The sequence below is a fragment of the Dermochelys coriacea genome, chromosome 19, assembly GCF_009764565.3.
Source record: "Dermochelys coriacea isolate rDerCor1 chromosome 19, rDerCor1.pri.v4, whole genome shotgun sequence".
Lineage (NCBI taxonomy): Eukaryota > Metazoa > Chordata > Testudines > Dermochelyidae > Dermochelys > Dermochelys coriacea.
In genome coordinates, this window is record NC_050086.2 from 5,637,550 (window position 1) to 5,664,742 (window position 27,193).

Here is a 27,193-nt window from a genome sequence, read left to right on the forward strand (position 1 = left end):
GGCTGATTTTCATGTGCTCACTCGCCTCTTCACCGAGAAAGGTGTCGCTGCGTGAGCAAACGTGAGCCCAGCACGGGCCCCATCCACACTTGCCCTATCCCCACAGAGCCCCCCTCCCTGTCTGACCCCAGCATTGACCCTCCAGTCCCAGGGAGCCTCCTCCCGGTCTGCCAATCAGTGAAGGCATCATTAACTAACCTCTCTCACCTGGAGCAATGAGCAGGAAGCTCTGCACCAGGTGTCTGCACTTCTGACTGCTGTCCCTTTTATACATGCACTAGAGCAGGGCTTCTCAACCTTTTTCTTTCTGTGCCCCTCCCCCCCCCAACATGTTGTTAAAACGCCACAGCCCAACTTTGCCACAACACCTGTTTTCTGCATATAAAAGCCAGGGCCAGCATTAGGGGGTAGCCAGCAGGGCAATTGTGCAGGGCCCCATGCCATAGGGGGCCCCGTGAAGCTAAGTTGCTCAGAATTTGGCTTTAACCCCAGGTGGCAGATCTCGGGGCCCTGGGCTTCAGCCCCATGTGATGAAGCTTCGGCTTTCTGTTCTGGGCCCCAGCAAATCTAACGCCGATCCTGCTTGGCGGACCCCCTGAAACCTGCTCACGGCCCCCCAGGGGGCCCCAGGCCCCTGGTTGAGAACCAGTGCACTAGAATACACAGACCTTTCCTCCAGTCTGTCTCCATCATAGGCTTGCTTGTGAGGATATGTGTGGCCACACCAGCGCTGTACTCTTCCTATTCCCGGCGGGCTTCACCCCTTCATCCCTAAAGCACCCATCAGTCACTCTCTTGGTATATTGACCAGAGGCTGAGCTAAGACCTCCAAACCCAGCTCAAGTGTGACAACTTCACACAAGCCCAGCGTCTACTCTGCACTTCCTGTGAGTCGAGCCCTGGGGAGTCTCATACAAACTGATTGAGATTCCAAAATAAACGGGGCTATATTTAAATGCCCCCAACTTAGAATGCAGCTAGGAGCATCCTCCATGCATCCCGCAGCCGATCTAATGGATCCAGTTTGTCTCTGTGGAGATGTAGCTCTTTGGCTGCTGGGTTGAACCCACTTACAGTCGAGGGCTTTTCCCAACCACCTGGAGTTTTATGGGACCCTTCCAAAAGTCCCCAGTCTGGTTCAGATGCTGCACTAAACTCCCAGACACTTTGGTGTTGGGCAAAAGCTGAGCTGAATCCAAACCAAATTGCTGGAGCTGGAGGAGTGTCTGAAATCCTGTCCGAAATCCAGGTCTAAACTTTGCAAATGGTGAGTATATTGGGCTGAACTGAAAGCCTTGATCCAAACCACTCCAGTCTAGCACCTGAACCCCAAGCATGCAGAAGAGCAAAGACACCAAAACACGGGGGAACATTTCCCAGTCTCAGCAAAGGTTCAGATCCATCTCATAAATAAACAGACATAGACATAGGTTCCGGAGCCCGATACCTTGCAAAATTCTACTTGCCCGGGGCTAGTAACTCCTTTTGATGGGCAAGTCAAACACCATTCAATTTTCCACTGTCACCAAGGCAAAGGGTAGGTGAAGAGATTTTTATACCTGGGTTGGCCAGCTGTCAGAGCAATTTTGCAAGGCTGGAGAAGGGGACTGTTATCGAACCTGGGTCCCCTGTTCCCTGCCAGCACTGAATATGGGGGAATCTTGTTCCCTGGATGACAGTTTTATTTTATTTTGAGATGAAGCAAATGTAGAGCCAGTTCTCCCCGGTAAACTCTTAAAGGAGGAGGGGAGTGGAAGCCAGTGCCTGCAGCGGGGCCAGAGAGGGAGATGGGAGAGGACACCCCAAAGAAGCCTGGAGCTGATTTCATTTCCCCCCACCCCCTTCCCTTCCAGCTTGACTCTGCCTCTGTGCAGCATCTTCCTGGCAAGTGTTGCCATGGTAATTTTGTCTGCAATGCAGTGGGACCCCCTACAGCCAGCCCCAGAGTCTCCTCCCTGCTGGGATGGATTTGGGTTCAAGAGAGGCAGGAACATGGATCGATTGGAAACGCAAGAGAGAGGAGGAGCAACTGAGAAAACTTATTGATGCAGCAGGGCCGGGAGCGCTGGCTCTGCAAGTGGTGGCACCCCTCATTTGGAACTGGATATGGCTGGATCCTTATCCAGCTCTGAGAGGCCATCAGGCCAACATGGGAGCAGCCACCCAGGGGCTGCTTGCTCTGCTCTGCTTTTTCGGGCTGGATGGCTTGGGCAGCTCGCTATCCAGCGGGGGTCACAGGTGCTGGCAGGGAGGGGTGGTCTGGAAAGGCTGGGCCCTGCATTTATGCCACAGCTCTTTTGACTTTGGCTGGGGGCAGGGGGTGCTCTTATCCTTTCATCTGGGGTGAAATTCGCCCCAGCGCAGGCGGCGGGTGCCAAGCCTTTACCCCTGGCGTAGACAACCAGTGCATCCTTGTTTTGGTCCGCTGAGCTCAGCTGAGGCTCTTGATTCGTATTGTTTGCCAGAGCCAGAGGATGCCAGGGAGAACACGCATGCAGGCACACGGGACGATTGCCTGCATCATTCCTCCTGGCTGCCACACCCCTGCCCTCTGCCTGGGCAAGGCGGCATCATGCACACCCAGTGAGGTGTCCCGGGGTGGTGAGTCTTTTGCTGTTGTGGCAGCTGCAGGGCTGGGCTAGGCATATAGCTGGCATAGCCCTATACATGCTGGGATTCCTCTGTTATACTGGCTTCTCACTCCGCCGCGCCCTTGGGAACTCACGGAGCCCTAGAGAGCCGCCTCCCTGTGCCCAACTCACATGCGTAGCCCTCCTGCAGCTCAACAGCCACAAGCAATCAGCAGCCTGATGGGGCCACGTACCCTGAATGCGAGATGGAAGGAAGCAGGGTGTAGCAAAGCAGGCAGCTGGGAATCCGGGATCCGGCCACTGACTCGGCACATGACCTGGGGTAAGTCACTGCACCACCCTGTGACTCAGTTTCCCCATCTATCTCATGGGGGTGGTTGTCCTTTCCTACCACACCGGGAGTTAGTGAGAACTGAAATCAATCCGGGTCTCGAAAGTGCTGAACTCCTTGGGTGGAAAAAGCGAAGAGTCTGATTCACCCTCCCTTACTCGCAGGGAACAGCCCCGTTCCGACCCATGGATTATTCACATGCTTCAGCACGTTTGAGAGGCGGGGCAGGAACAACACAAAGCAAAACGCCCTCCGAGGAATGGCTGGAACCTCAGGGAGAAAATGACGCTTCGTCTCAGCGTGATGGGCACATCCGCTGCTCTTCTGCCATGTCCCGCGACCTATCGGGCAGCCCTGCCCCTGGACCGGCAGCCGAGCTGGTTGGGGTGGGGTGCCCCTACTGGGCGCGGGAGGAGAGTCGGGCTTTGTTAACGGGAAGCGTAGCGAGCTGGTGAAGGTCCAGGAGACTCCGGTTTCACTGCAGTGGGGTTACGAGGCCCTTGGCGGCGAGGAGTAGGGGAACGCGACGGTGGGTGGGAGGATCCGTGGCCGGAAGGTGTCACAGGGCTGCAGAATTGTAAGCTGGAGAGAGGAACGTCAGGTTTTGCCTCTGCTGGAGCCACCTGAGCTCAGATCCAGAGGGTGGGGCGGGGCGGGGTGGGGGGGCTTGAGCTCCTGAGCTGCACCCGAGCTGCGACACCCATGCTGCCGTTTTTAGGCTCGCTAGCCCGCGCGAGCCTGGCTGCCTCAGACTCCCAGACCCCATATTCTGCTGGTGCAAATGGGGTTACAGCGGCAGGGGATTTGATCTCTGGCCTCCCCAGCTGCAGGGACGCCTCGCTGCCCAAGCCTCAGGAGAAGGGGCAGGAAAGGGGCGGAGGGGTTGGGGCTCAGTTTTCCCTTAGCTCCTGCAGCCTGAGGCAGAGGAGAGGGGAAGAGAGGGCGAGCGAGACCCCCGCAAAAGAAAAAAGCAAGGTGGCCAGGTGGGGCTAATCAGGAGCAAGCCCGATGAAGCTGCGGTGGCTGAAAGCCAGGCCAGGCCAGGCGGCTGGTGCGCCGTTCCCCACTGGCACTCCCGCGGCCCCGCGTGCTCCCAGATGATGTCTGATCAGCATTTTACATGTGCTCCCCCCACCACCTTCATGGTCCAGTCACAGGTTACCATGGCAACCCTTCCCCTCTCCCGCCAACCCCCCCCCCCCCCCGAGCTGGTTCACGCTCTGCCTTCCCCGCGCTGATGCTAATTCGCTTTGGCGTCCCTCAGCCACCCGCAGGGTGGGCCAGTGATTCATCAGGCACCTGGGCCCCTGTCCCAGCCAGAGGAAAAAAGTACATGGGGGGGTTGGGGGGGGGCTGCGAAGCCTCCTCTTCGGCAAGGAAAGGAGGGCCCCTTCCCGGGGGCAAGAGGCCATGGCTGTGCGGCCACCCAAGGGGTGCAAGGTGGCCAGCTGTACTGCAGCCTCAGTGGGGCTGAATTTGCCCCGACTGCAGTGAACCCAATGGGTGCATGGGGGGAGGGGGCGTGACCCTTAGCCGGTTCTGCGCTGGGCTCCAGTTACTCAGAGCCAGTGGGAGAGAACCAGGCCCAAGGACACGTGGACAGTTCTGTGTACTGAGCAAATGAAAACCAACATGCCCTCCTCCATCTCCCTGCCCAATGGCTGATCCCCCCCCCCAAGTCTGTCTGTCTGTCCCCACAAGACACACAGCCCCACACCCCACCACATTAATTCGATGCACCTTTCAGCCGAGTCTCAAAGCTCTTCACGAACAGGCGCAAACTGAGCCTCACAATCTCTCTGAGAAATAGATTGGTACCACTATCCCCCTTTTACAGATGGGGAAACTGAGGCACTGAATGGGATGTGATTTGCCCAAGGTCACACTGTGAGTCAGTAGCAGAGCCTGGAAGAGAACCTGTAGCACAGAGGAGACCAGGATGTGGTTGTAATGATTATAGGGGCCTCTCAGCAGAGGCTGCTGGACACAGACAGACCAGTGGTGCTTTCTGGTCTTCTGCTTCCCAGGCTGACGTGCTCAGCCTGAGCTGCCTGGAACCACCACTCAGGGTCTCCTAAACCTGGTCACAGCAGAACCCTGGCTCCTACTCTGCTCTTTAGACCATGCACCCTTCCATATTTTGAACCATTACTATTTGTATCTACACAAGTAAAGATAATGATCAGGCCAAACCAGTTTCATGCTTCAGGGCCTACAATGATTGCTGCCAGGGTCAGGAAGGAACCTGCCCTCCCCCTCCCATATACTGCATTGCACCACTAGCCAGATGCATTATAGGACTAGGAGTGGAAAGAGATTGTTTCCCTTTTTTGTTTTCCTCTAAAGCGCAAGGCATTGGCCAATGTCAGAGGCAGGAAACTAGACGAGACACTGGGCTGATCTGATATGGCAGTACCTGTATGCCGCTAATTCATGATTCAGCTCCCATGACTAGACAATAAGCATGGGCCTATGTCCGCATACCACCTGCCCACAAACAATCTGCATCACCCACTCACTGGGAAAGTGTCAGCCACTGTCCTGGGGGGAGCACTGGCTCACAGGGGGCCAGCCCCACACCGGGCCCAACTGCTCAGCTCAAACCCTGCAGGGTATGAAAGGAGAGGCCTCTGGCTGGGATTAAAAAAGCAGAGCAGCTTCTCTTGGCTTGCCCTAGTGGATTGGGCACTAGCATGGAAGTCAGGAGCCCCGAGTTCTCCACCTCCTCCCCAGCAGCACAATGGGGCCCTGATCTTGAGGGAGGCTTCTAGGCATGACTGAAATACAAATAATACCCAGAGGGAAGCCTGGAAGAGCAGCTAGGTCCTGTTATCCTAACAGAGGGGGCCTCCCCTCAGCTGGACAAAGACAGATGGGGTTCCCTGGCCATCTTTCTCCTGCAAACTGAGGCGGACCTGGATTTGACAAGTCCATTTGGTGGGAATGAACTCAGGCTGTACCTGGGGTTTTAGGTTCATTTTCTTTGTCTGGAGTGAGACGGGCAGCTTTGATAAATCACTTTCTACGCTTTCTCCGGCCCCCTTATCATAGTGAATGAGCACCTCACTCTCTCTAATGGATTGAGGCTCACCACACCCTTGTGAGGTACGACAATGCAATTCTCCCCAGTGACTGATTGGGAATGGAGTCTAGGGTCCCGCTGGAAGTCTGGCAGAATAAGCAACTGACACTAGTCCCAGTCCAACACTCGAACCACTAGCCCATCCTTCCTTTCTAAATAAATGCCCCCCAAGCCAGGGTCTTTGTTAGGAACCAGGCCCCATGTGTCTGGTCTTTCTTAGAAGTACAGCTTGGTGACATTTTTCAACTCACACACTTTTCTGACTATTTTAAAAAAGGCTTTTTTATATATATACAGTATAAGGGGGATGGGATGAAATCTTTGTGAAAAAAAAATTCCTTTGAAATATTCTGATTTTTTACCCCCAAAATTCAGTTTTTCCATTAAAAAGATGGAAAAAAATTTATGAAAAAAAACCTGGAAAAACAGGGAAAATCTTTCATTTAAAAAGTTGTCTCTGGAAATACTCACTCTCTATGGACTAGCTCTAATATAAAGTGAGGCCAACTTTCTGTTTTAACTTGGGTACCCAATGTTAGGCTCCTAACTCCAAATGTAAGCACCTAAATAAAAGTGAACTGACTTTCAGAGGTGCCAATCACCCACAAATCCCACAGACATCAATAGGAAGCTAGAGGTTCCTACCTAAAATGAGTAGGGCATTGAGAAATGGGGTATGCTTGCCCTTTAAGGCAAAATGGGGATGTCTTGGGGCCAGGTTACCATGTTTCAGGCATTCTGGGGCAAGCAGAGGCTGAGGGAACAACAGAGGCAGATGCTGGGAGAGAGGAAATGATCCAGGGATAACAGTTGGCATCTGGGGAAAAAATAGGCCACTGTTCCTTTTAGAGCCCAAGACTAGGAGCCTTTTAGTGTGGGGTGGGGCAAGGCTTCTCTCTCTCTCTGTCAATCAGGGCAAATTCTGGGAAGCAGAGCGGTATATAGTTGGCCTGTCCCCCTTATGGTGGTGGAGAGAATTGTTGGTTAGTCTCTCCTGAGCCAGGAGAATAGAGACAGAGTCCAGACCAACTTGGGCTCAAGCTATGGAGGAACCCTGGAAAGCTGCAGCCCTGCTGAGGTACCAAAGGGAAGAAAAGAACCCTTTGTTATGAAGGTTTTTGTTTCAAGTTTTCTTTATTTGAAAGACTTTGCTCCCAAATCAGGCAGAGCTGGGCAGAAGTAACTTAATGAACCAGCTGAGTTGTAGCCTGCTAGTCCTCGCTGTAAGCAGGCAGGTTCACAATCCTTGGCCTTGGTTTTACTGTTGTGTTCTGGACCCCCTGCTCCCTGACACCTCTGAAATTAGTTGGGGAGGAGGCAGTGGGATGGGTAAAGCTGTGGAAGGGGACTTGGAGATTATGGGGGTTTTGTTTAGTTGAATTAGAGCTCCTATGAGCAAACAAATGCAGGAGGACAATCTCTTTCCCAGGCCACCTGTTGCTATTCTGGCATTTGAAACATCTCCAGCCTGGATTGGTACATTTCATTACCCATAATTATCTCCCTTGAAGTATAGCAGAGGGTTGGTGCCTGTGATGCAGGGATATATATATATATATATATATATATATACTCAAGGATATATATATACACTCAGGAATACCATATAACTCTGCTCATATATATACAGGTTTCAGAGTAGCAGCCGTGTTAGTCTGTATTTGCAAAAAGAAAAGGAGTACCCGTGGCACCTTAGAGACTAACAAACTTATTAGAGCATAAGCTTTTGTGAGCTACAGCTCACTTCATCGGATGCATTTGGTGGAAAAAGCAGAGGAGAGATTTATATACACACACACACATGTTTCATGTTCTCTGTGTGTGTGTGTGTGTATATAAATCTCTCCTCTGCTTTTTCCACCAAATGCATCCGATGAAGTGAGCTGTAGCTCACGAAAGCTTATGCTCTAATAAATTTTAGTCTCTAAGGTGCCACGGGTACTCCTTTTCTTTTTGCATATATATACACTAATTGATCAGCTAAATCTCCCTTTCTCCACCCAATTACATCCTGGCTAGAGCCAAGGGTCAGAAGGCGTCAGCAGGAGGATGCAGGCAGTGGGATGGATGGCAGGGAATAGAACAGATGAGAGAGGCAGCCAGGAACTGTCATTCCCGACAACTTGATTTCTGTCTAGTGTGCGTTTGGAGATGCACCATGGCTGCTGCCTGGAATGGATCACGTTCATCCTACTAACTTAGGGCCAGGTTTTGCAACCCTTACTCCCATGGGTTCATACTTATACGTAGCACCCTTGATTCCTGTGGGAATGCACCCATGAGCGAGTGCTAGTCACTATGAGCAATGGGATGCAGGAACTCATCATTTTTTTTTGAGGGCCTATTTCATTTTGTTTTAAACTAAGCAGTTTTTAAGCGGAATTGGGCTAAGAAACAGACTAAAAGGCTTCAGCCTGAGTTGTGTTGAAGTTTCATAGATATTTTTTTTTACAGCTCTCAGGGATCATTTATGATCATCTAGTTGGCCCTTCTGCACCACCCAGCCCAGAGAATTTCCCCCAGTAAATAGGGGAAGAGGAAATCCCTCAATTACAGCTCAGTGGCTCATCAGGAGGGACATGAGCTAGTCCTACTGCCCATATTCAAAACTGGACTTGAGAGTTGGACTCTCAAACCCTGTGGTCAGGGGGTTAGTTTAGGAGCCTGGCTGAGCTGGGGAATTACGAACAAGAGAACTATTTCTCACTCAGGTTGCAAGATCAAACCCAGCTCAGGCTGGGAGAGTAAAAGTTGTTGCTGTCAGATCCACCCTCTCATCTGAAATGAGTTGCTAGGATCTCAGCCTAGCTCCAAGTATTCCTGTTGCAAAGCTCCAGTGGGTCCCTTTCATGGCAATCTCAGCAGAGGAGAAAAGGATTCAATAGCTTTGTTTCCTCTCTCAGCCATAAACAGCCCCAATTTTATTTTCAGCCTCCTCCTAGGCAAGTCTTGCCCATTTATGATGCCCAACCCGAATTGTCCTCTGTTTCTGCTATAGCATTTCTGAGAGAGCGATCAATGCAGAACAGGTTCTCCAGCTGTGTGCATCCCGCCAAGCCTGTTCCCCTGGCCCCGTTACTAGATTTGAGATTTGCCCTGTCAAACAAGCAGAAGGAGGATGGCCCAATGGTTAGAGAACTAGCCTAGGAGTTGGGAGACCTGGGTTCAAGTTCATCCTCTGACAACAAACTCCCTCTACATGATCTTGGCCAAGTCTCTCAGATAATGGCCTTTCTCTACTGCACAGAGGTGCTGTGGGGATATCTGCATTAAGATTTGTGATGTGCTCAGAAAGATTAAAGCTTTTTATTATCAACAGAGCCAGTTATACTATCAGGATGCCAGTAAAGGCATCCACAGCCTTCCTGCCCCCCAATTTCTTGCACCCTTGGGGCTTAAAGGAAAAACCCCAGCAGCAGGGTGTGGTGTAGAGAACTTGTAGTGCTGGAGAAAGGTACTGAATCAACACTCCTGGATAGTGATGTCTTCTCTCCAGCCCAGAGCAGGTAAAACCCAGGTAGCAGGAGTGAAACTACTCCACAGCCCTCCCCTGCCCAGGAGGTCAGGCCATTCTCCATGACCCTTGGCTCCTCTGAAGCTGCCAATCAGGGGGCTCAGGATAGTGCCAGGTGTGGCATGGCTTTCTGATGTGGGTGCTGGACTAAGCCCAAAGAGTGGTGGTTTCTAATAGACAGCTCCCTGGATGTTAGGGGAGAAAACCACGACAATTGAGCTCCTCTTAATCCAGTCAGTCCTGTGACTTTTACGTTTTCTTGTAAAGGAATTTCAGGCCAGGTTCTCCACGAAGAGATTTCCCTGCTGGAAGGGCTAGAACAAAGAGATTGTAGGGGTGGGGAAGGGAGTGGGGTCTGCCAGGCAGGCAGAGAGATCTATTGCTCCATAGAGATTGTGTGCATGCATGGGAAAGACAGGTGCACACACTAGGACAAATAGGCCAGGTGCCAACCCAAATCACCTCCACAGTATGATCCTGCTGCCTAGGTTGGTTGTGAGCCTCCCACTGGTGACCCTCTCTGCACATGGGCCCCACCAACCCAACCCTCTTCCTAGGGAGCAGGGCCTGGCTCCATAAGCCTAAATACCCATAAGGATCTGGACCTAGGTCTCCAGCAGCCCTCCCAGAAGCTCTCTACAGTAGAGCCTGCAAACACCTCCGCCTGCCTAACTTGCTAAGCCCTGTGTCACTGAGTCTTATCCATGGTGCTGAAAGCGACAGTGTGCTCAGGGCTGCAGGCTCCTCCGAACACTCTCACCTTGCTCCTGCAGCGGGCAGGCCTATTCTGGACCAGTATAAACTGGTCCTTTTGAAGGAGCCGGTCTATTGGAAAAGGGCTGGCTCTCTCGGAGCACACCCACGCCCCAGCCTGTTTACTGACTTTCACAGTCAATTGCAGCTTTTTTTCCCACCTTGCAGAGTCCATCTGTGAAATGGCACCTGCTATTCAGGAAGGGTGGCATGTGTGCGTATCACCGGTTCAGATCTACCCATTTGGAAGGCTCCCGCAGGGCTGCATGGTTCAGCGGGCCTTGAGAATTGTCCGCCAAAGTTGCAAGCGCATCCATTCTGCATTCAAGAGACCCATAGTTAGGCACACAAAGCCTGTGACTGTGGAGGAATTCACCCCCAAATGAGGGGCCCGCACAAGGTCTCTGCGCCATTTCAGTCTCCCCTCAAAATAGGGCTTGTGGGGGGGGCAGGGGTTTAAGTGGTGCTGATGCTGCGTGTTGGCTCTTTGCTCTATGGGTGGAGCACAGATGCACTGACAAATTTTTCAGTTTAGGACATCGGTGAAAAATTGAGCCCCTATTTGTTTTGGGAACGGGCGCTGCCTTTAGAGTCAGTTGCTTCCAGACCATTTGTTTTGTTGCATGGATTAGACTGTCTCTCACTCAGTCCTAGGGGACCCGAGAAGGTATGGAGTCTGTTGTCTCTGGGTGGAGTTTTGCCCAGCTTTGTTTTTTGGATGCTCTTTGCTTAGCTTTCTAGAATAATTATAACCCTTCAGAAGCATCTCAGATGTGCAAGGCTTGCTGGCTCTAAATTAACACCTTCTCCCTCTATAACACACTTTACTGAACCATGAAATGCCAACAACCACCAAAATTAAAAAGCAATAACTCCGAGAAAATGCCAGGGCTAAGATGGGCTCGCCAGCTTCTTTTAAAGATCTATTTCAAGCACTTAAAAATTCCTGTAGCCACAATATTTGACTAGTGCTTTCTCTGAATTAGCATCTTCCTCCCACTAGCACCTTTTATATGAAGGTTTCATGGAGAAACAACTAGATGCAGAGAGCCAGATCCTGAGCAATTTACTCCGGGCTTATGCTGGCAACACTCCCACTGACTTCTACAGGGTTGTCCCACCCTCAAAGGGCAAACATCCCAGGATCTGGCCCAAAATTTATCTGAGTCGTTTGGTCAAGGGGTTCCAATCTGCAGCATAAACTCTACCCCAGCTCCTAATGCTCCATAGCAATTTCATAGGCAATTTGTCTCTGCATGGGAATTTTAGAGGCCTTTGGAGAAAAGTTAGCTTTCAACAGAAATGCAGCTTTAATTATGGGGCACAAAACTCGTCAGAGCTAATGTGAGTAGTGCTCTTTGGACTAGGAGTTGTCTTTTTACTCTGTACAGCGCCTAGAACAGTGGTTCTCAAGCAGGGGTACACGTACCCCTGGGGTTACACAGAGGTCTTCCACGGGCTACATCAACTCATCTAGATATTTGCCTAGTTTTACAGCAGGCTACATTAAAAAGCACTAGTGAAGTCAGTGCAAACTAAAATTTCATACAGACCATGACTTGTTTATACTACTCTACACAAAATACACTGACATACAAGTACAATATTTATATTCTAATTGATATATTTTATAATTATACCGTAAAAATGAGAAATGTTTCAGTAATAGTGGGCTGTGACACTTTTTTGTATTTTTATGTCTGATTTTCTAAGCAAGTAGTTTTTAAGTGAGGTGAAACTTGGGGGTACACAAGACAAATCAGACTCCTGAAAGGGGTACAGTCATCTGGAAAGATTGAGAGCCATTGGCATAGAACACTGGAGCCCTGATCCCATTTAGATGACATAACCTGGTCTGCACCTTCCCTGGCCCTTTACCGAAATAGCTAGATCAATGCCACAACTAGTGTGGATGCAATTGTGCTGTTATAAAGACGCCTTAAACTGGTACATTTAGGGGAATAGCCTATACCAACAGAAGGCGCCTCTATGCCCACGCAACTATGTTCACGCTGCAGGGAGCTACTGCTTTAGCAATGCCGAGATAGTTAAAGTGGTACAACTTTTGTGTGTAACCATAACTCTAAGCCTCCAACAATCCCCAGCTTGGTTTTAATACCAACAATGGTAAGAGTTCCAGACTTTCCCGACACTGGATCTGTCTACATTATCATATGGTTTTAAAAACCAGTGACCTGCATGTAGTCTCCATTCAATGTCCCACAGCTGGAAGGAGAGGCTGTTTGGACAGATTTATCATGATCTTTAATGCGAGTGGGAAGTTTCATTTAATTTTTTTTCCAGTGTAGGTTCTGGAAGGGTTTGAGGGAAATGTCCCTAGCTTCTTCCATCCAATTCATTCTTCCCTTTCATTTCAAGCTCACTTGCAACAGACCAAGGAGGCAGAGCTACTAATGATGGTGCTGAGGGGTGAGAGGGGGTGTTAAACTTTCAAAAGAGCCTAACGGTCTGATTTTTCAAAGGTGTTTAGGCACCTAAATTGTTCTCCATATGAGTTGGGTGCCTAAATACCTTGGAGGATTGGGACTATAGGTCCAATTTTCAAAAGTGACTTAGGCATTCAGGCACTTAAATTTCTGTGAAAGTCAATGTAACGTAGGCTCCTAAATCACTTTGGGGAAGGCTTTTCAATGGCACAAAGGGCAGTTAGACACCTCATGCTACTGAAAATCAATGGGAGTTTGGTGCCCCACCTCCTTCTGTGACCAGGGACATCTTTCCCTTAGACACACTCTTTGAAAATTTTACCCCCAGTCTCATGCAATGGGATTAGAGCAGAAGGGACAAGGGGCCTGATCCAAAATACACTGAAGTACATGGAAAGATTTTCCATTTGTTTCAATGGGGTTTAGATCCGGCTCTAAGATGCTGGATCTAGAATGTCCCCAGAACCCTCAGTTCCCACCACACGTCTCTCAGCCCTTTGCAAGGACAGGTGCGAAAGCCACAGCTGTTTGGGCCAACGGTGACCAAGAGGAAATGGTGAGTTGGGTCCATTCTCCAGCATCCCTCCTGCATCACCCCCATGGATACAGTGACCGAGGTCAGAGGGGACAGAACCGAGCAGGATTTCCCCTCATTAAACACACAGCAGTTGAGCACTACTCTGGCAGAGGGAAGGAAGGGCAGGTGCCAGGGACATGCGCTAGCTGTAATGATAGCGTAGTTTGCGTGCCCTGTGCCAGCAGCTGATCCCGAGCTGGGTGTGAGTGACGGGACTGTGCCCAGTGCAGAGTTGCAGTCAAGGATACACAAGGTGCCGGGCAGGAAGTGCGGGATCTCCTGACGCATTGCCTCCAGCGAGCACAAATCTCCCGCTCTTACCAGGCTGGTTGAGTTGCAGGGTGCTCTTGCTCCACTGGGACAGCCCCACGATAGCCACCATCTTGGCCCCAAGGCTAGAGCGCCTCTTCTTGTTGGAGGTGATGCTGGCCGAGTCCGGGTTGCCCCCATTGCTCTTCTCGACGTTGTACATCTCGCCGCTGATGCTGGAGCTGCGGACCACATTTTTAGCCGAGGAGGAACTAGTCTCCCCGTTAAACATGGTCAGCTAGTCACTCTCTGTCTTGGGCGGGTTCCTGGGTGGGGTCAGCTGCAGGAAGAGGAAAAGGAGACAAAGGGGAAAGTCTGTTATGTGCTCTCCACTCAGGCAGCAGCCTGGTTGTTCCAAGTATTGGGGAGGGCAGGCTGCAGCCCAGGGGCATCCCCCTGCCCCCGGTCTGTTTGGCAGAAAGACACCTGACTGTGCAAAGGAAAATCAGTTACGCTGGCCCAGGGGCGTCAGCTCAGATTCAGAGAGTGACATCAGCACGACACAGCTCGGAAGGGAGCGGGAGCATCATATCAGGGATGTGCAAAAAACCTACCCGGTGCAGCCCCATTTCACAGGGGCTGCAGCTGCTAGTCCAGCCCATAGGCTCAAAAAACAGAGCTGGAGCTGGGGTGTGGCCCAGCATTTTGGGCGGTGGGGGAAGTGGGCCAGGATTTGGGATTTTTTGCCTCTTAACTTCCCTACAGCTGCCTCCCAACAGGCTCTGGCTTAGGTTTAAGGGGACAGTGTGAATCTGCCCCCCCCCCAGCTCAGGGTGTTATGATGCCATCACCTTCAGTGTTGCAGATGTGGGGAGGGAAGCCTAGCACTGGCTGAAGGAGCCTGCACGGGGCTAGCAGGGGGTGAGCAAGGGACTGTATGCGTGTGAGAGCTTGTTTAGACGCAGCGGCTTTGCAACAGAAATTGTCAGGGGAGAATGAAAACCTGCAATATGGGGAAGTGGCTTTCTGCAACTTCAGTGAGAACTGCCAGCCCCGCGCCAAGTACACCTTGGCTTGTTACCAGGCTGGGCCCCAGCATGCCAGGGGGATGAAGCTGGGGCTCAGGCCAAGATTCAGGGAGGCTGTAAACAAGAAATTCCCAGGCTCAGAGAGTTTACCTCCGTGCAGCCTCTATATTTGTCTTTTGAGCAAGAAGCAAAACCAAGGCCCTGACAACTAGCCATCACTAATGGACTCTTGTAATCCTCCTGACCCCACAGATTCTGCTGTTAACCCAGTGTCCTGGCCAAATTGCATCCTGCTTCATGTCTGCAACACCTCCCCCGCCAAAAAAAAAAAAGTGGTATAGTTACTGTGCACTGATAAACCAGTCGCCTTGTTCCACACCAGAATGACAGAACGAGGAGCAATGGTCTCAAGTTGCAGTGGGGGAGGTTTAGGTTGGATATTAGGAAAAACTTTTTCACTAGGAGGGTGGTGAAGCCCTGGAATGGGTTACCTAGGGAGGTGGTGGAATCTCCTTCCTTAGAGGTTTTTAAGGCCAGGGTTGACAAAGCCCTGGCTGGGATGATTTAGTTGGGGTTGGTCCTGCTTTGAGCAGAGGGTTGGACTAGATGCCTCCTGAGGTCCCTTCCAACCCTGATATTCTATGATAAGGAGCTACATTTCAGTAGGACAGGAGGCAACTCATGTGTGCGCATTTGTGGAAAGCATGTCGGTTTTGCTAATGGGTTTTTTGGGGAGGTGGGGAGTTCTGGTCTGACAACAGTATTTGCAGGGAGCCACGACTGACTGAAGTGTGCTGTGAAGCCTTGTGCACAAGTCCCCACCCCTGGGTCTTTGCTCCTGGCTTAACACAAATGGACACTGCAAAGGCAGGTGTGACCTGCTGCTGCTGTGCTGGTCATGGAGAGCTGACTGGGAAACACCACTTCCTTTCCCCTTAACCTCTGCTGCCCAGGGCACACTGATCACAGCAACCCATCCGTGCTGCACCAGCTTCCTTTGAGCACCTCTATAGCAGTCTGCATCTCACAGCCTGGAAGTTCCAGACCCGTCTTTCCGAGCCCTCTTCAGGGCCGTGTAGGCGGACAGAAATTCAGTAATCAGGGAGGTTTATGAGGGAGGGTGGCTTAGAAATGTGAGCCTTTCATCTCTGGAGACTTGGGCACCACTCCACTGTCTTGCATCACAGGGGAAACGAGTGCCGTTGTCTTGGTCTAGCCCCTGGAGGGTTGCCCAAAGCACCCAACTGCAGGAATTAATACTTGGAGGTGGTCTGGGGGCTGGAAAAGCAAAGAGTGCCACGGCAGAGTGAGGGGCATGGCCGGGGAGGAGCCCAGTACTGGAATAGTATTTTTCTGTAGTATCTGGTAGGTGAATCTTGCCCATATGCTCAGGGTTTAGCTGATCACCATTTTTGGGGTCAGGAAGGAATTTTCCTCCAGGGCAGATTGGAAGAGGCCCTGGAGGTTTTTCACTGTCCTTTGTAGCATGGGGCACAGGTCACTTGCTGGAGGATTCTCTGCTCCTTGAAGTCTTTAAACCACGATTTGAAGACTTCAATAGCTCAGACATAGGTGAGAGGTTTTTCACAGGAGTGGGTGGGTGAAATTCTGTGGCCTGCATTGTGCAGGAGGTCAGACTAGATGATCAGAATAGTCCCTTCTGACCTTAGTATCTATGAATAGCAGATAGGCTACAAGTCAGGCATGAGGTGCATTTGGGGGGGGGGGGGGGGAAGAGAGCTGGAACAGCAGGGGGCTACAGGTCAGGACGTCAGTGGACCTTGAGGGGGTGCGGGAGAGGAAGGTACCACAGACCTTCCTGGTTAATTGCTGCCTCTAGCCAATTCCTCACGTTCATAAGTACCACCATTCTCCAAATTCACCCCCAGAGGTCAGAGAGGAAGGAGGTAGGCAATGGCAGAGGCTGGCTTTAATTATCAAGACCAGACCAGCGCACACACAAAATAATAATCCCCCAACCCTCCTAATACATAAAGAAACACCAATTACTGCTTGAAAATGCAACCATCTCGCTTGACTAAAAATCCCCTCCACATGTACTGCTCCGTGCTTTAATATTTCTGTGACAAATGCCATCTACCAGACACTATTAAATTTAATCCACGCTGGGCTGATGAGCTAAGCCAGCCCTAGTGTTCAAACCAGCTAACAGCTTTCAGTGGCTGAGCTAGGTGGAGTCATGCGGGGAGGAGGGGTATGCGAAATAATGAGTATATGTGCATGACGGCTTTAACGGAGGCCCTGATCTTGCAGTTGGATCCCCACAAGCAGATCCTACAGAGACCCAGTGAAATCATCAGGAATAACATGAGTTCAGGAGCCAGCCCGTGCAGATCCGATTGCAGGATTGGGGCCCAGGGTTTTGGTGCAGTTTGCATTAGGACCCACCGGTTTCAGTGGCTCATAACTTTCTGAGAATTAAAAATTTACTCTCCGGGCTGTAACTTTCCATGTTGGAACTTAGCCCAAAAGGAAATCTTATCAAAGTTTGAGGAAAATCCTTCTGGCCATTTCTGAGCTGTCACTGGGGTGTATGAGGATGGAGGGGAGGCTGGATTACAGTTATCCAAAGACTATTTTTGCTTCATGGAAGACAGGAAGGATGGTTTTGTGCTTAAGGCACTAGACTGGAACTCAGGAGACCTGAGTTAAACTGCTGGCTCTGCCACAGATTCCCTGTGTGACCATGGGTGAGTCATTTAATCTCGGGTCCCCTTTTCCCCATCTGTAAATCAGAGACGATAAGGAAAATTTTCAAAAGCATCTAAGTGACTTGGGAGTCTAAATACCATGGACTTTAACTAAAACTTTGGCTCCTAAATCACTTTTGAAAGTGGTACTTAGGCAGAATTATTGGGTAAAGCTTTCAAAAGCACCTTTCTCCTGTCACTTGTCTGTCTGGTCTGCATGGACTGTAAGTTCTTTGGGGCTGTGTGTGTGCACTGTGCCTAGCACAGGGGAGCTTCGGTCTCAGTTGGGGCTTCAGGCTGCTACTGTGACATATTGATCATTCGTGAATTGCTCAAATCCTAATAACTTGAAATGTTGCATACAGCCAGACTTCAAAGAAAAAACCGAATTACACAGTGGTAATTGATTGATTAAATGGGTCTTTGCACAGGTGCAGTGAACATCTTTGCTGTTTTAATTAACTTTTGGAGCTGCAATCGCAAAGATGCACATGAATACACAAGGAGAACAGCATATTTTGGTCCAAATGCTGCTGTTATTTACGCTGGAGAAATGATGCCTTCCATTGAGTTACCCTTCCTCCCCCCATTGTAATAGGATCAGGATCTGGGCCACGTTGTTTTTAGAAAATCACTAACTTAATGCTGAGCTGACAACATTTGGGAGATACGGTGTTGATACTGCAGCAAACTAAGAGAGGACGGCAGGATTGGTCCCTGAGCTTGGAGCTTTGCTTTGCACTCCGGTACAGATCTTGTCACCCCCCTCTGAGTGGTCTCAGATGTTTTCAATCTTGCAGCCCAGTTTCCCATTGGAGGAGAAATCAGTGTGTCCGGGTGTATTTGTAGTGAAACTTGTTTGTTCACCCTATATGCACCAGTCCTTGGACAGAGATGGTCACAAACTGCATGCAGGCAACTCCTTCATCCACCAATCTCAGCCCAATACCAATATCTAGTTCCCAGGGAACAACTCTGCCCCAAAGACTCAACTCCAGTGAGACAGATAAGGGCAGAGAGCAAACTCCTGCCTTGCTGCTTGCAACTGCTCCCCCAAAGAGAAAATCCATCAAAAGACTAACCGCATAGCATGTCTGCCAAGACTGAGCAGTGCTCACACCTCCGCAAAAAGAACCTGTAAGACAATATTACAGTGCCACCTGGCGATTCGCGCCACAATATTTGAAGGGGGCGAGTGAGAAGTCAAGAATCCACAAAGTGGTGCTACCTAGGAATGTGATGTTTTGGTTGCAAGCCCAAGCCCAAACCTGTCCCGTTGACACCCATGGACATACCCCTTGAGTTGGAGCAGATAGATCAGATTGGTTGTTATTTGAGTTCATGCAGCAGATATGACACCCCTTAATTTCTCTTGAGGGTGAAATTCACCCCCTGCGCAGAGGACTCGGCACTTGGCCCCAGCACCTACACTGAGCCCTCAAAATAGACTTGTATGGTGCATAGGCCTTGTTCTGGCCCTTCTGCACACAGGTGAATTTCACCCCAAACTCACTTTCCCATTGGTGAAAAGCACCACACAACAGCCCTGGAGCCTAATGTCCTCGTTCTCTCCAGAATGTGCATGACATGGGCAGCTATCTCCCCTTCCCAGCCCCCTACATTGCCTACTATTTTGGAAGATTTGCCCCTAAGGGGCAAAGAGGAGCTCCTTGTTTCTAAAGCTCACTCCTTCCTGGGCCTCTCCGCTAACCCTGCCCGGGGTGGAGGGGTGGTTTTTGTGGTGAGATCTCATTTTCCATAGATTCGTCCACATTAGGAGGTTGTGGAATTTGGTCACCCCCAATAGGATGGGGGGCTCTATCTTGGGAAGCAGTGACATGAAAAAGACTTTGAGATCATAGTGGATAATCAGCTGAACGCCACTGCCTGCAGTAACCTTGTACCCAAAAGGGCTAATCCAATCCTTGCATGTATAAACAGGAATACCAAGTAGGAATAGAGAGGTTCTATTACCTCTCTTTTTGGCAATGGTGTGACGGCTACTGGAGTACTGTGTTCAGAGCCGGTGTCCCTACTTCAAGAAGGATATTGAAAAGCTGGAGACGGTCCAGAAAAGGGTCACGAGAATAATTATAGGAATGGAAGACATGACTTCTCGTGAGAGACTCAAGAAGCTCCATCTATTTAGTTTATCAAAGAGAAAGTTAAGGCATGACTTGGATCATAGTGTACCGGTACCTCTATGGAGAACCAACATTTGTTGCAAGGTGGGGGGGGAGGGAGATTGTCTTTAATCTAGCAGCCAAAGGTATAATAAGATCCAAGGGCTGCAAGTTGAAGCCAAATTAGGTGCACATTTTTGACACAGGTAGTTAACTACTGGGACAATTTACCATGAGCTTGTTGGGTTCCCAATCACTGGCCACTTTTACATCCAGATCAGATCTATTTCTAAAATCTGCTTTAGTTCAAACAGGAGTTAATCCTACAGTCTGTGCTATAGAGGAGGTCAGATGAGATTATCACAGTGGTCCCCCTTCTGGCTTAATACTATGAATCTCATCTGAAATAGCTCCTTATTTTACAGTTTACTAATCCCTTAAACCATCCAGTCTCCCTCGGAGGCTTAGAAAGGTGGGGTCAGTATCTTACAGATAAGGAAACTGAGGCACAGATTGGGGCAGTGATATGACCACAATGATGCAGCAAAGACAGTGGCAGAACTGGGAAGAAAACCCAGGTCCCCTGATTCCCAACCCAACACCCTATCCCCAATGCCATGCTGCCTTCAGCCTGTTCCTAGCCTGGCTTTCCATTCACAAAGCCAGGGGGTTTGAGGAAGGTATGAAATGGCAGCCAGAGAGCCTAATGGATATTTCTTTCGCCCCATGAATATTTAAACTCCGAGGGGATGGAAGCATCCATCTTCCAGGGAAAGGTAAATTATTAACTCCCTGCCAAGTGAAGCCACTTTATAATAATAGAGAGAGGCAGCGTCTGGAAAAATGTTTCTCTCTCAAGAGAAGCAGCCGCAAATGGGATAGGATGAAAGCGACTGGGCATGCTGGCGAGTGGAGAGATACAGGTGCCCCCAGTACCCAGTCGCGCTCTATCCCAGTTCCATAGACCTACCCAGAGCAGCTGTATTTGTTGTAAGCCGCAGTTTCAGCCACAGTGAGCCGATTTAGTGCTGACTGCCAGCATTTGATTTTCTCAGCAACTTTCTTTATTTTCCTTTGAGGAGCTGATCCTGTCTTTTGCCGAGGAGCAGAACAATAACTTGGCTTGGCTGGGTCAGTGGTGCACCACTCGGGAATAATGGGAAGTGGGTGTAATGGACTCTATGGACTGATTCACTAGTACCCTGCACCTTGTGTTGGCATTTACATCCGTGAGGGTAAAATGCTACCAAATCAGCATGCCTGGGTCTTAGATCTGCTTTGTGCTGGTGTGAATGATGAGACCAGGTGCAGGGCAATGGCGAATCAGCAGTCTGTGAGTTGTTATAATTTCTGTGCCCGGGGCAGGAAAAGGTGTAAATTTAAAGTAACAATCTTGCTTCGACTTACACCCTCTAATTGTTTTATCTCCTACACACTGGGGGCCAGCTATTACTCCCAGTTACATGGTCAGTGAATAATATGGACCAGACCCTCAGTAGACCTGTATTGTGGTTGGATTAGACATTTACTTTCCAGGACAAACTCAGAAGCAAACAAACCACCCTGGCCCCCCGTCCTCAAGATCCAGGTTCCAAATTATCTAAATTTATTCCAAATTATCCAGGCTCAGAGATAGGGTAAATGGTTCTGTTTTGCCCCATCACCCTTCCCCATCTCTGCTACATAACTGAGTATTGCAAGTGGGTTTGCCAAAATGATGCCCACAACTCTGTTAAAAGAAAAGGAGTACTTGTGGCACCTTAGAGACTAACAAATTTATTAGAGCAGTGAGCTGTAGCTCACGAAAGCTTATGCTCTAATAAATTTGTTAGTCTCTAAGGTGCCACAAGTACTCCTTTTCTTTTTGCGAATACAGACTAACACGGCTGCTACTCTGAAACAACTCTGTTAGTGTCAGTTGGCCTTGTGCCATTGAAGTAAATTGGCATAGCTGGATTGAAACCAGCGGAGGATCTGGCCCATAATTTCTCACTGTTAATTACACATCTGGCAGTGCATTGTTTGCAGTGCAGTATATGCTACATCTGGGGTAAAATCCCATATTTAATAGAAGGGAGATACCTAGGGGTCTCTTGGCCATTAGAGTCTGCACTCCAGATCCTCATTTGCAAGGGATATGCAGCAATACAAGCTGATGATCCTTTGGGCTGCGCATGTGAAAAGGCAAAATCCCAGCAGAGGGAACTCCGCAGCCCCCTGCATTTGGCATAGGCCCGTCTGCACCTGTTGAGTCCCGGGCACCTCATTGACCAAGAGACTGACAAACTGGAGGTAATTCAGAGGGCAGCAGCCAACACAAGCAGAGATTTTTCAAAGCTGCATGAAAGCACTTGGACATCCATTTGCCATTACAATTAATGGGAACAGAGCATCCAGATCCCCTAGTGCCTTAGCAATCTCTGCCTTGACCATCAATGACAACTGACTGCACCAGTTTACACCCCTGATAATGGTCCTGTGTTTTATAGCTGACTGACGTGGCAGCATGGTGCAGGCAGAGGACCACAGAGTGGAGACAGGATTTCAGTGCCCAGCACTGCCACTGATCTGCTGGGTGGCCCAAGGCATATCACTTCCCTTCTCTGTGCCTCAGTTCCCGTCTCCCCCCACAGCTTTCCAGCCTGTATAGTTCGAGCTGTTTGGGGCAGGAAAAGTCTCTCGTGATCCATGTGTGCCCACCACAATGGGCTCCCAATCTCATTTGGGGCCTTTAAGTTCTACTGTAATAGAGACAGGATAGCCCAGGGGCTAGAGCACAAGCCTAAGACATGGGGAGACCTTGGTTCAAGTCCCAGCTCTGCCACAGACTTGGCCAAGTCACTTAGCCATTCTGTGCCTCAGTTTCCCTATCTGTACTATTATTGCTTCCCTTGTCCAGAGGGATAGGATGAGGTACCCAGATACTATAGGGATGGAAGCCAGATAAATACTTTAGATCAGCATTTCTCAACCTTTCAATACCAGAGAGCAGCTTGCTGCCTTCCTATACTGTGTCAGGGCGATCTCAGGGATTGGTGCTGGTCCATGGATCAGTTGTTCAGAATTGCTGCTTCAGAGAGATACTTGCGCCCGGATCCACTTAGATGCCTAAGTCCAAGATTTGGGTGCCACTAGGATCCACAAAGCTTCCACGCAACTGGTGCCTAAACTCATTCGGCTGTCAAAGTTCCCCCTAGGTACCAAAGTTTCCACCTCTAGGTGTGGGTGCTGCTGCCTCAGGCTTCCTTCCCGCCTCAGCCCCAGCGTCCTCAAAGCCGTGGAGGCAGACATTCCCTGTCCTCCCTCGCCTGCAGGGCCCGATCCGGAAGGCAAGCTTTGAGCATGTGCAGCTCCGCACAAAACGCCTAAATCCCTCCCTGGCTCTGGGCCTTTGCGCCTTCCCTCGCGGCTGCCTGGCTCGTTAGTGGCATAGGTGCTGCAAGGACACAGGTTTCCACCCCGGCAAATAAAACCACTTCCACGCCTGCCTGCCTGGCTCCTCCCCGTGCAGAGCCAGAAGTGCGTGGGTGGCAGTTGAGAGGGGCGACCCTGCCGGTGCTCCCTGCATCTGCCTGCCGGGCTAATGAGACCTTACGGGGAGCTGGGGGAGGAGGGGGGGCTGGGCTGTCACACCGCTCTGCATGAACTCGCACATTTATCAATTATAAAGGGATGTAAATAGGTTCGCAGACAAGCTGGGCGATTAGTCATAATATCGTTAATTAGAGCCCGCTCCTGGAGCATGGCAGCATTTCAATATTTACCTTCTGGCTGCTATTTTCCACCCCCAGCCTGCTGCCCTTCCAGTAGGCGCAGGCAAGAGATTAAAGGGTTTGCTTGGGAAGCGATGCTGGCCACGTGCCTGAAACACGGGTGGAAGAGGAACACGGGCATGTAAACTGCCTCTCCCCCCCCCCCAGCCACTGACTCAGTGTCACAGGATCTCCAAGCTCTGTGCTGAAGAGATTTCACACAGAGTGGGGGGGTGTGTGGGGGGGAGGAAGCTTCCCTGTTAATGCTTTCTCTGCTAGTCCCTCACCGCACCTGCCTGCTGCCACCTTCCTAGAATGGTTTGGATCACAACAGCCCATAGGAGCCTCGGTCATGGCCCAGAACCCCATTGTGCCGGGCGCTGGTCAGAGTCAGACGCAGAACAAAGCCTGATCCTGCCCCTGGCGCTTTCAGCGAGTAATAAAAGGCTCTTCCCGAGGGGACTTTATGTGACGGCTTGAAGATTCAAGGACGGGGGCAGGGGGAGGGAAAGTAGATGGGTTACTCCTCAAGGGGACAGACAGCTGGCTCGTAGGGGTAACAGCATTCTTCTGGCTGCATCCATGTCAGCCGAATTCGTTGTGTTGACCTCCAGGCTCCGTTGTGGGAGTTTAGCCAAACCAAGTTCAGTTGTCCCCTGCACAGGCCCTGTTCTGCCCTCCGTCAGGCCTATGCGACCGCACTGAAGTGAGTAGGGCTGTCAGAGGACATGTCCTCGTGGAAGAGGCTTGTGGTTAAGGCACGGGGGAGGGCTGCGTGCTGCTCCCAGCTTTGCCACTGACTCTTTGCATGATCTTGGGTGAGTCACTTAATCCCAGCCTCCTTTCGGGTGCCAAATTTAGAGGTCTGTGCCCTGATTTTTCACAAGAGTTGAGCCCTCATTGACTTCAGCTGCGTGGTTTCTTATCACCTGCTCGTCACCATGGTATCCAAGTACCTGTGTGTCCTCGGTCCTTACTACAAACTAAGGATCTCCCACATGTCAACGGGATACTAGAGCTAGCAATGGCATTTAGAAATGTGAATTCCAAGCCAACAAATATATTAGGATCAAAAAATAGTCAGACCTAGTTAGAATGACACAGAATTAGCCATTCTATTTTATGTCTAAAGCAGATGCTGCATCTCTCCTTTGGGGGTGTACAGCAGAGGCAGGCTTGGTCAAGACATGGGTGAGAGATTTCTCATTGTCTACCCTGCCCAGCTGTTGCAAGAAGCAATGCTGGTGTTTCATTCAGTAGCTCTAAGCAAGTGCTGACTTTATGCCTGCTTGTGGTCCTCTGGGATTGCTCTACTGCTTGGAATGCTGCATCAGTGGAGAGACGGGAGACTAAGGTACTGCCCAGCTGTGGTTAGTAATGTCAAGGCAATTTCATTTCATTTTATTTTTTGCAAGATACTATAGGGATTTTAGACTGGGCACCAGATTCTGCTCTTGGTCACACCCCCAGAGAAAACACCACTGGGATAAATTGGAAGTAACTGAGACTGGACCCTAGTCCTGGGTGTCCGGCTGTTATGCCAACAGGATACACAACTTGCACAGCAAATGGCAAGTGCATTATTTCATTGGAACTATAGCCTGTTTGATGGGGCAGGGGCCTACTCTTCTTATTGTACCTATTTGAACAGCAGGGCCCACTGTGTAGACATGTAGTGAGAGGCAATGCCTGCCCCAAGAACATGGAACCTAAAGACAAAGGGTGGGAAGGGAAACAGGAGCACAGAGAGGGCCAGTGATTTGTCCATGGACATACAGCACATCAGTGGCAGAGCCAGGATGTGCTTTTGACTCCAGTTAACTAATTATTCTTTATTAGCCCTCTGATAGGCAAATTCCATTTGAGTATCTCAACAGTGCTTCAGATGCATTAGTCAGCTCATCCTCATCTCACCCTGTGAGATAAGGATCATCTTCATTTTCCTATTTGGGGAAACTGAGGCACATGGAGGGTAAGGTCATCCATATCAGAGGTGGGACTAGAGCCTGTGGGTTCTGACTCAGCATGCTTCCGTGTTAGGGTACCTCCTCTCTGTTAGACATGTGGTGAGACACTTTCTAAACACAGGCTTTGTAGAGAAGTTTCATGTAGAGTTTAAAGAAATGCAAATGCCACTAAAGGGTACATGCTCAACTCTAAGACTCAGCCAACCCCAGGGAAATTTGGATAAGCAGACCTTTCCTGATTCCCTTTTTTAAAGGAGCCCGGAGCTAACAGCAAGCAGATTTAGCAGCAAGTCAGACTATTAACCCATTAGACGCACACAAAAACAGGTTAGCGAGTTGTTTTTCCTCCCCTTCTCTACAGATGTGCATGGCAGGGGCGCTGTTTGCTAAGCAGACCATAACTGCCAAAGCAATACTTAGCACCAGGGTAAAATTGAAGGAGAACATAATGCACAAAATGAGATCTTTCAAATAAAAATGTCAGTTTTACAAGTGCCCTGTAATATGACTTTTACGTCTTCTGACCTTACAGATGAATGGCAGGCCAGAGCCAGAGCCCACTGAAATTGGTGGACGTCTTTCCGGTGACTTCAACGGGTTTTGGATCAGGTCTGTAGCTAGTAAGTAGTGGAGGATATGGGCTCCCAACTTCAACCTCCCTTTCTTTATAACTAGCTGGGAGAGTGGTCCTGAAACTCTGGTTCGTTGTAACAAAGGATCATGGGATATGAGAGGCTGAGAACTGCTGCACTAGGGAAACGTATAGGGTGCAGATTCTGGGGGCTACCACAGGTCATCACAAACAAGAGGTCCCCTTTTATTGGAGGTTCCTCAGTTGGCACAAAATGAGCAAATGTGTTCAGGCTCATCTCCTGGCCTTTCCCCACCCCCCAATCCTACCCAAAATGCCTCTACAAAGATCCCCTTCTGAGCCTGCCCTCTGCCCCAGTGGAATCCCTGCACTGGACCACCATCTCCTCCCATGGATAGATGGAGTTACTCCATCTCCTTTTCAAGGCCCTGCGTAAGCTCCCTCCCATGTGCACCGCTGCTACTGGTTCTGCCTTTTGCACTTCCCAATCCACCTCCATCTCCTTCTCCCAGGTTCAGCTTCAATCCTGCCCTTTTATTTAGAGCCAGCTCCCAGGTTACTAGACCCTCTGCACCTCAGAGCCCTGAGACTCAACAATGAGCTACCTAGCCATGAGGTTTATTGCTCCAGGGCCAGATTCTCCCTCCCCTTTATGCCAAGGAGCTCCCATTACATTTAGTTCCTAGACAATCTGCAAGATGAACTCCAGGTAAAGCTATGGACAGCACCACATGCAGGCCCATGACCTGGGCATCATCCTTGACTCAACCCTGTCCCTCCCCCCCCCCATATCCAAGTTGCCTCAATCTAGGACAGTCTCTGCAGCTGGTGAGTAGTTTCTGGCAAAGTTGAAACCTTTCATTTTGAAATGATTTTTCATTTTGAAACAGGTTTCAGAGTAGCAGCCATGTTAGTCTGTATTCACAAAAAGAAAAGGAGTACTTGTGGCACCTTAGAAACTAACAAATTTATTTGAGCATAAGCTTTCGTGAGCTACAGCATACATCATACAGTAATGCATCCGATGAAGTGAGCTGTAGCTCACGAAAGCTTAGGCTCAAATAAATTTTAGTCTCTAAGGTGCCACAAGTACTCCTTTTCATTTTGAAACAGCATTTCATTTAGAAATTTAGCCAGCTAAAAAGAGGGATGAATGAGCTGAAAATGACTGCAAATGAGAAATTCATTTTGTGTCTAATAAAATGGTTCGGTTGACCCAAAATGATTTTTATTTTTCAATGGGGGGGGGACCTAGAAAAATTAGTTTCAGTTCAAACCAAAACATTTTTTCCCCAGATTTTTATAGCTTGACCCCCGAATCAATTATTCATTCAGGTCTAGCAACAACTCTATATGCAAATGTTATTACAAACATTTCCCATCCTGATACCATGAGCAGAAGGTTTGCAAAGTGCTTTGAGATCCTCAGAAGACAGTTGCTCTATCATTGCTAAGGATTACTATCAATAAGCCTTC

General features: G+C 49.8%; 1 protein-coding gene across 1 annotated transcript in view; it reads right to left on the reverse strand.

Annotated features, from left to right (window-relative positions):
- Positions 1 to 27,193, reverse strand: part of RIMS3 (regulating synaptic membrane exocytosis 3) — a 52,023-nt gene that overhangs the window by 20,192 nt on the left and 4,638 nt on the right. Inside the window, exon 2 of the mRNA XM_038377517.2 lies at positions 13,617 to 13,884. Coding sequence (XP_038233445.1) covers positions 13,617 to 13,836 — 220 coding nt within the window. The 5' untranslated portion in view covers positions 13,837 to 13,884. The remainder of the gene's footprint in view (positions 1 to 13,616; positions 13,885 to 27,193) is intronic.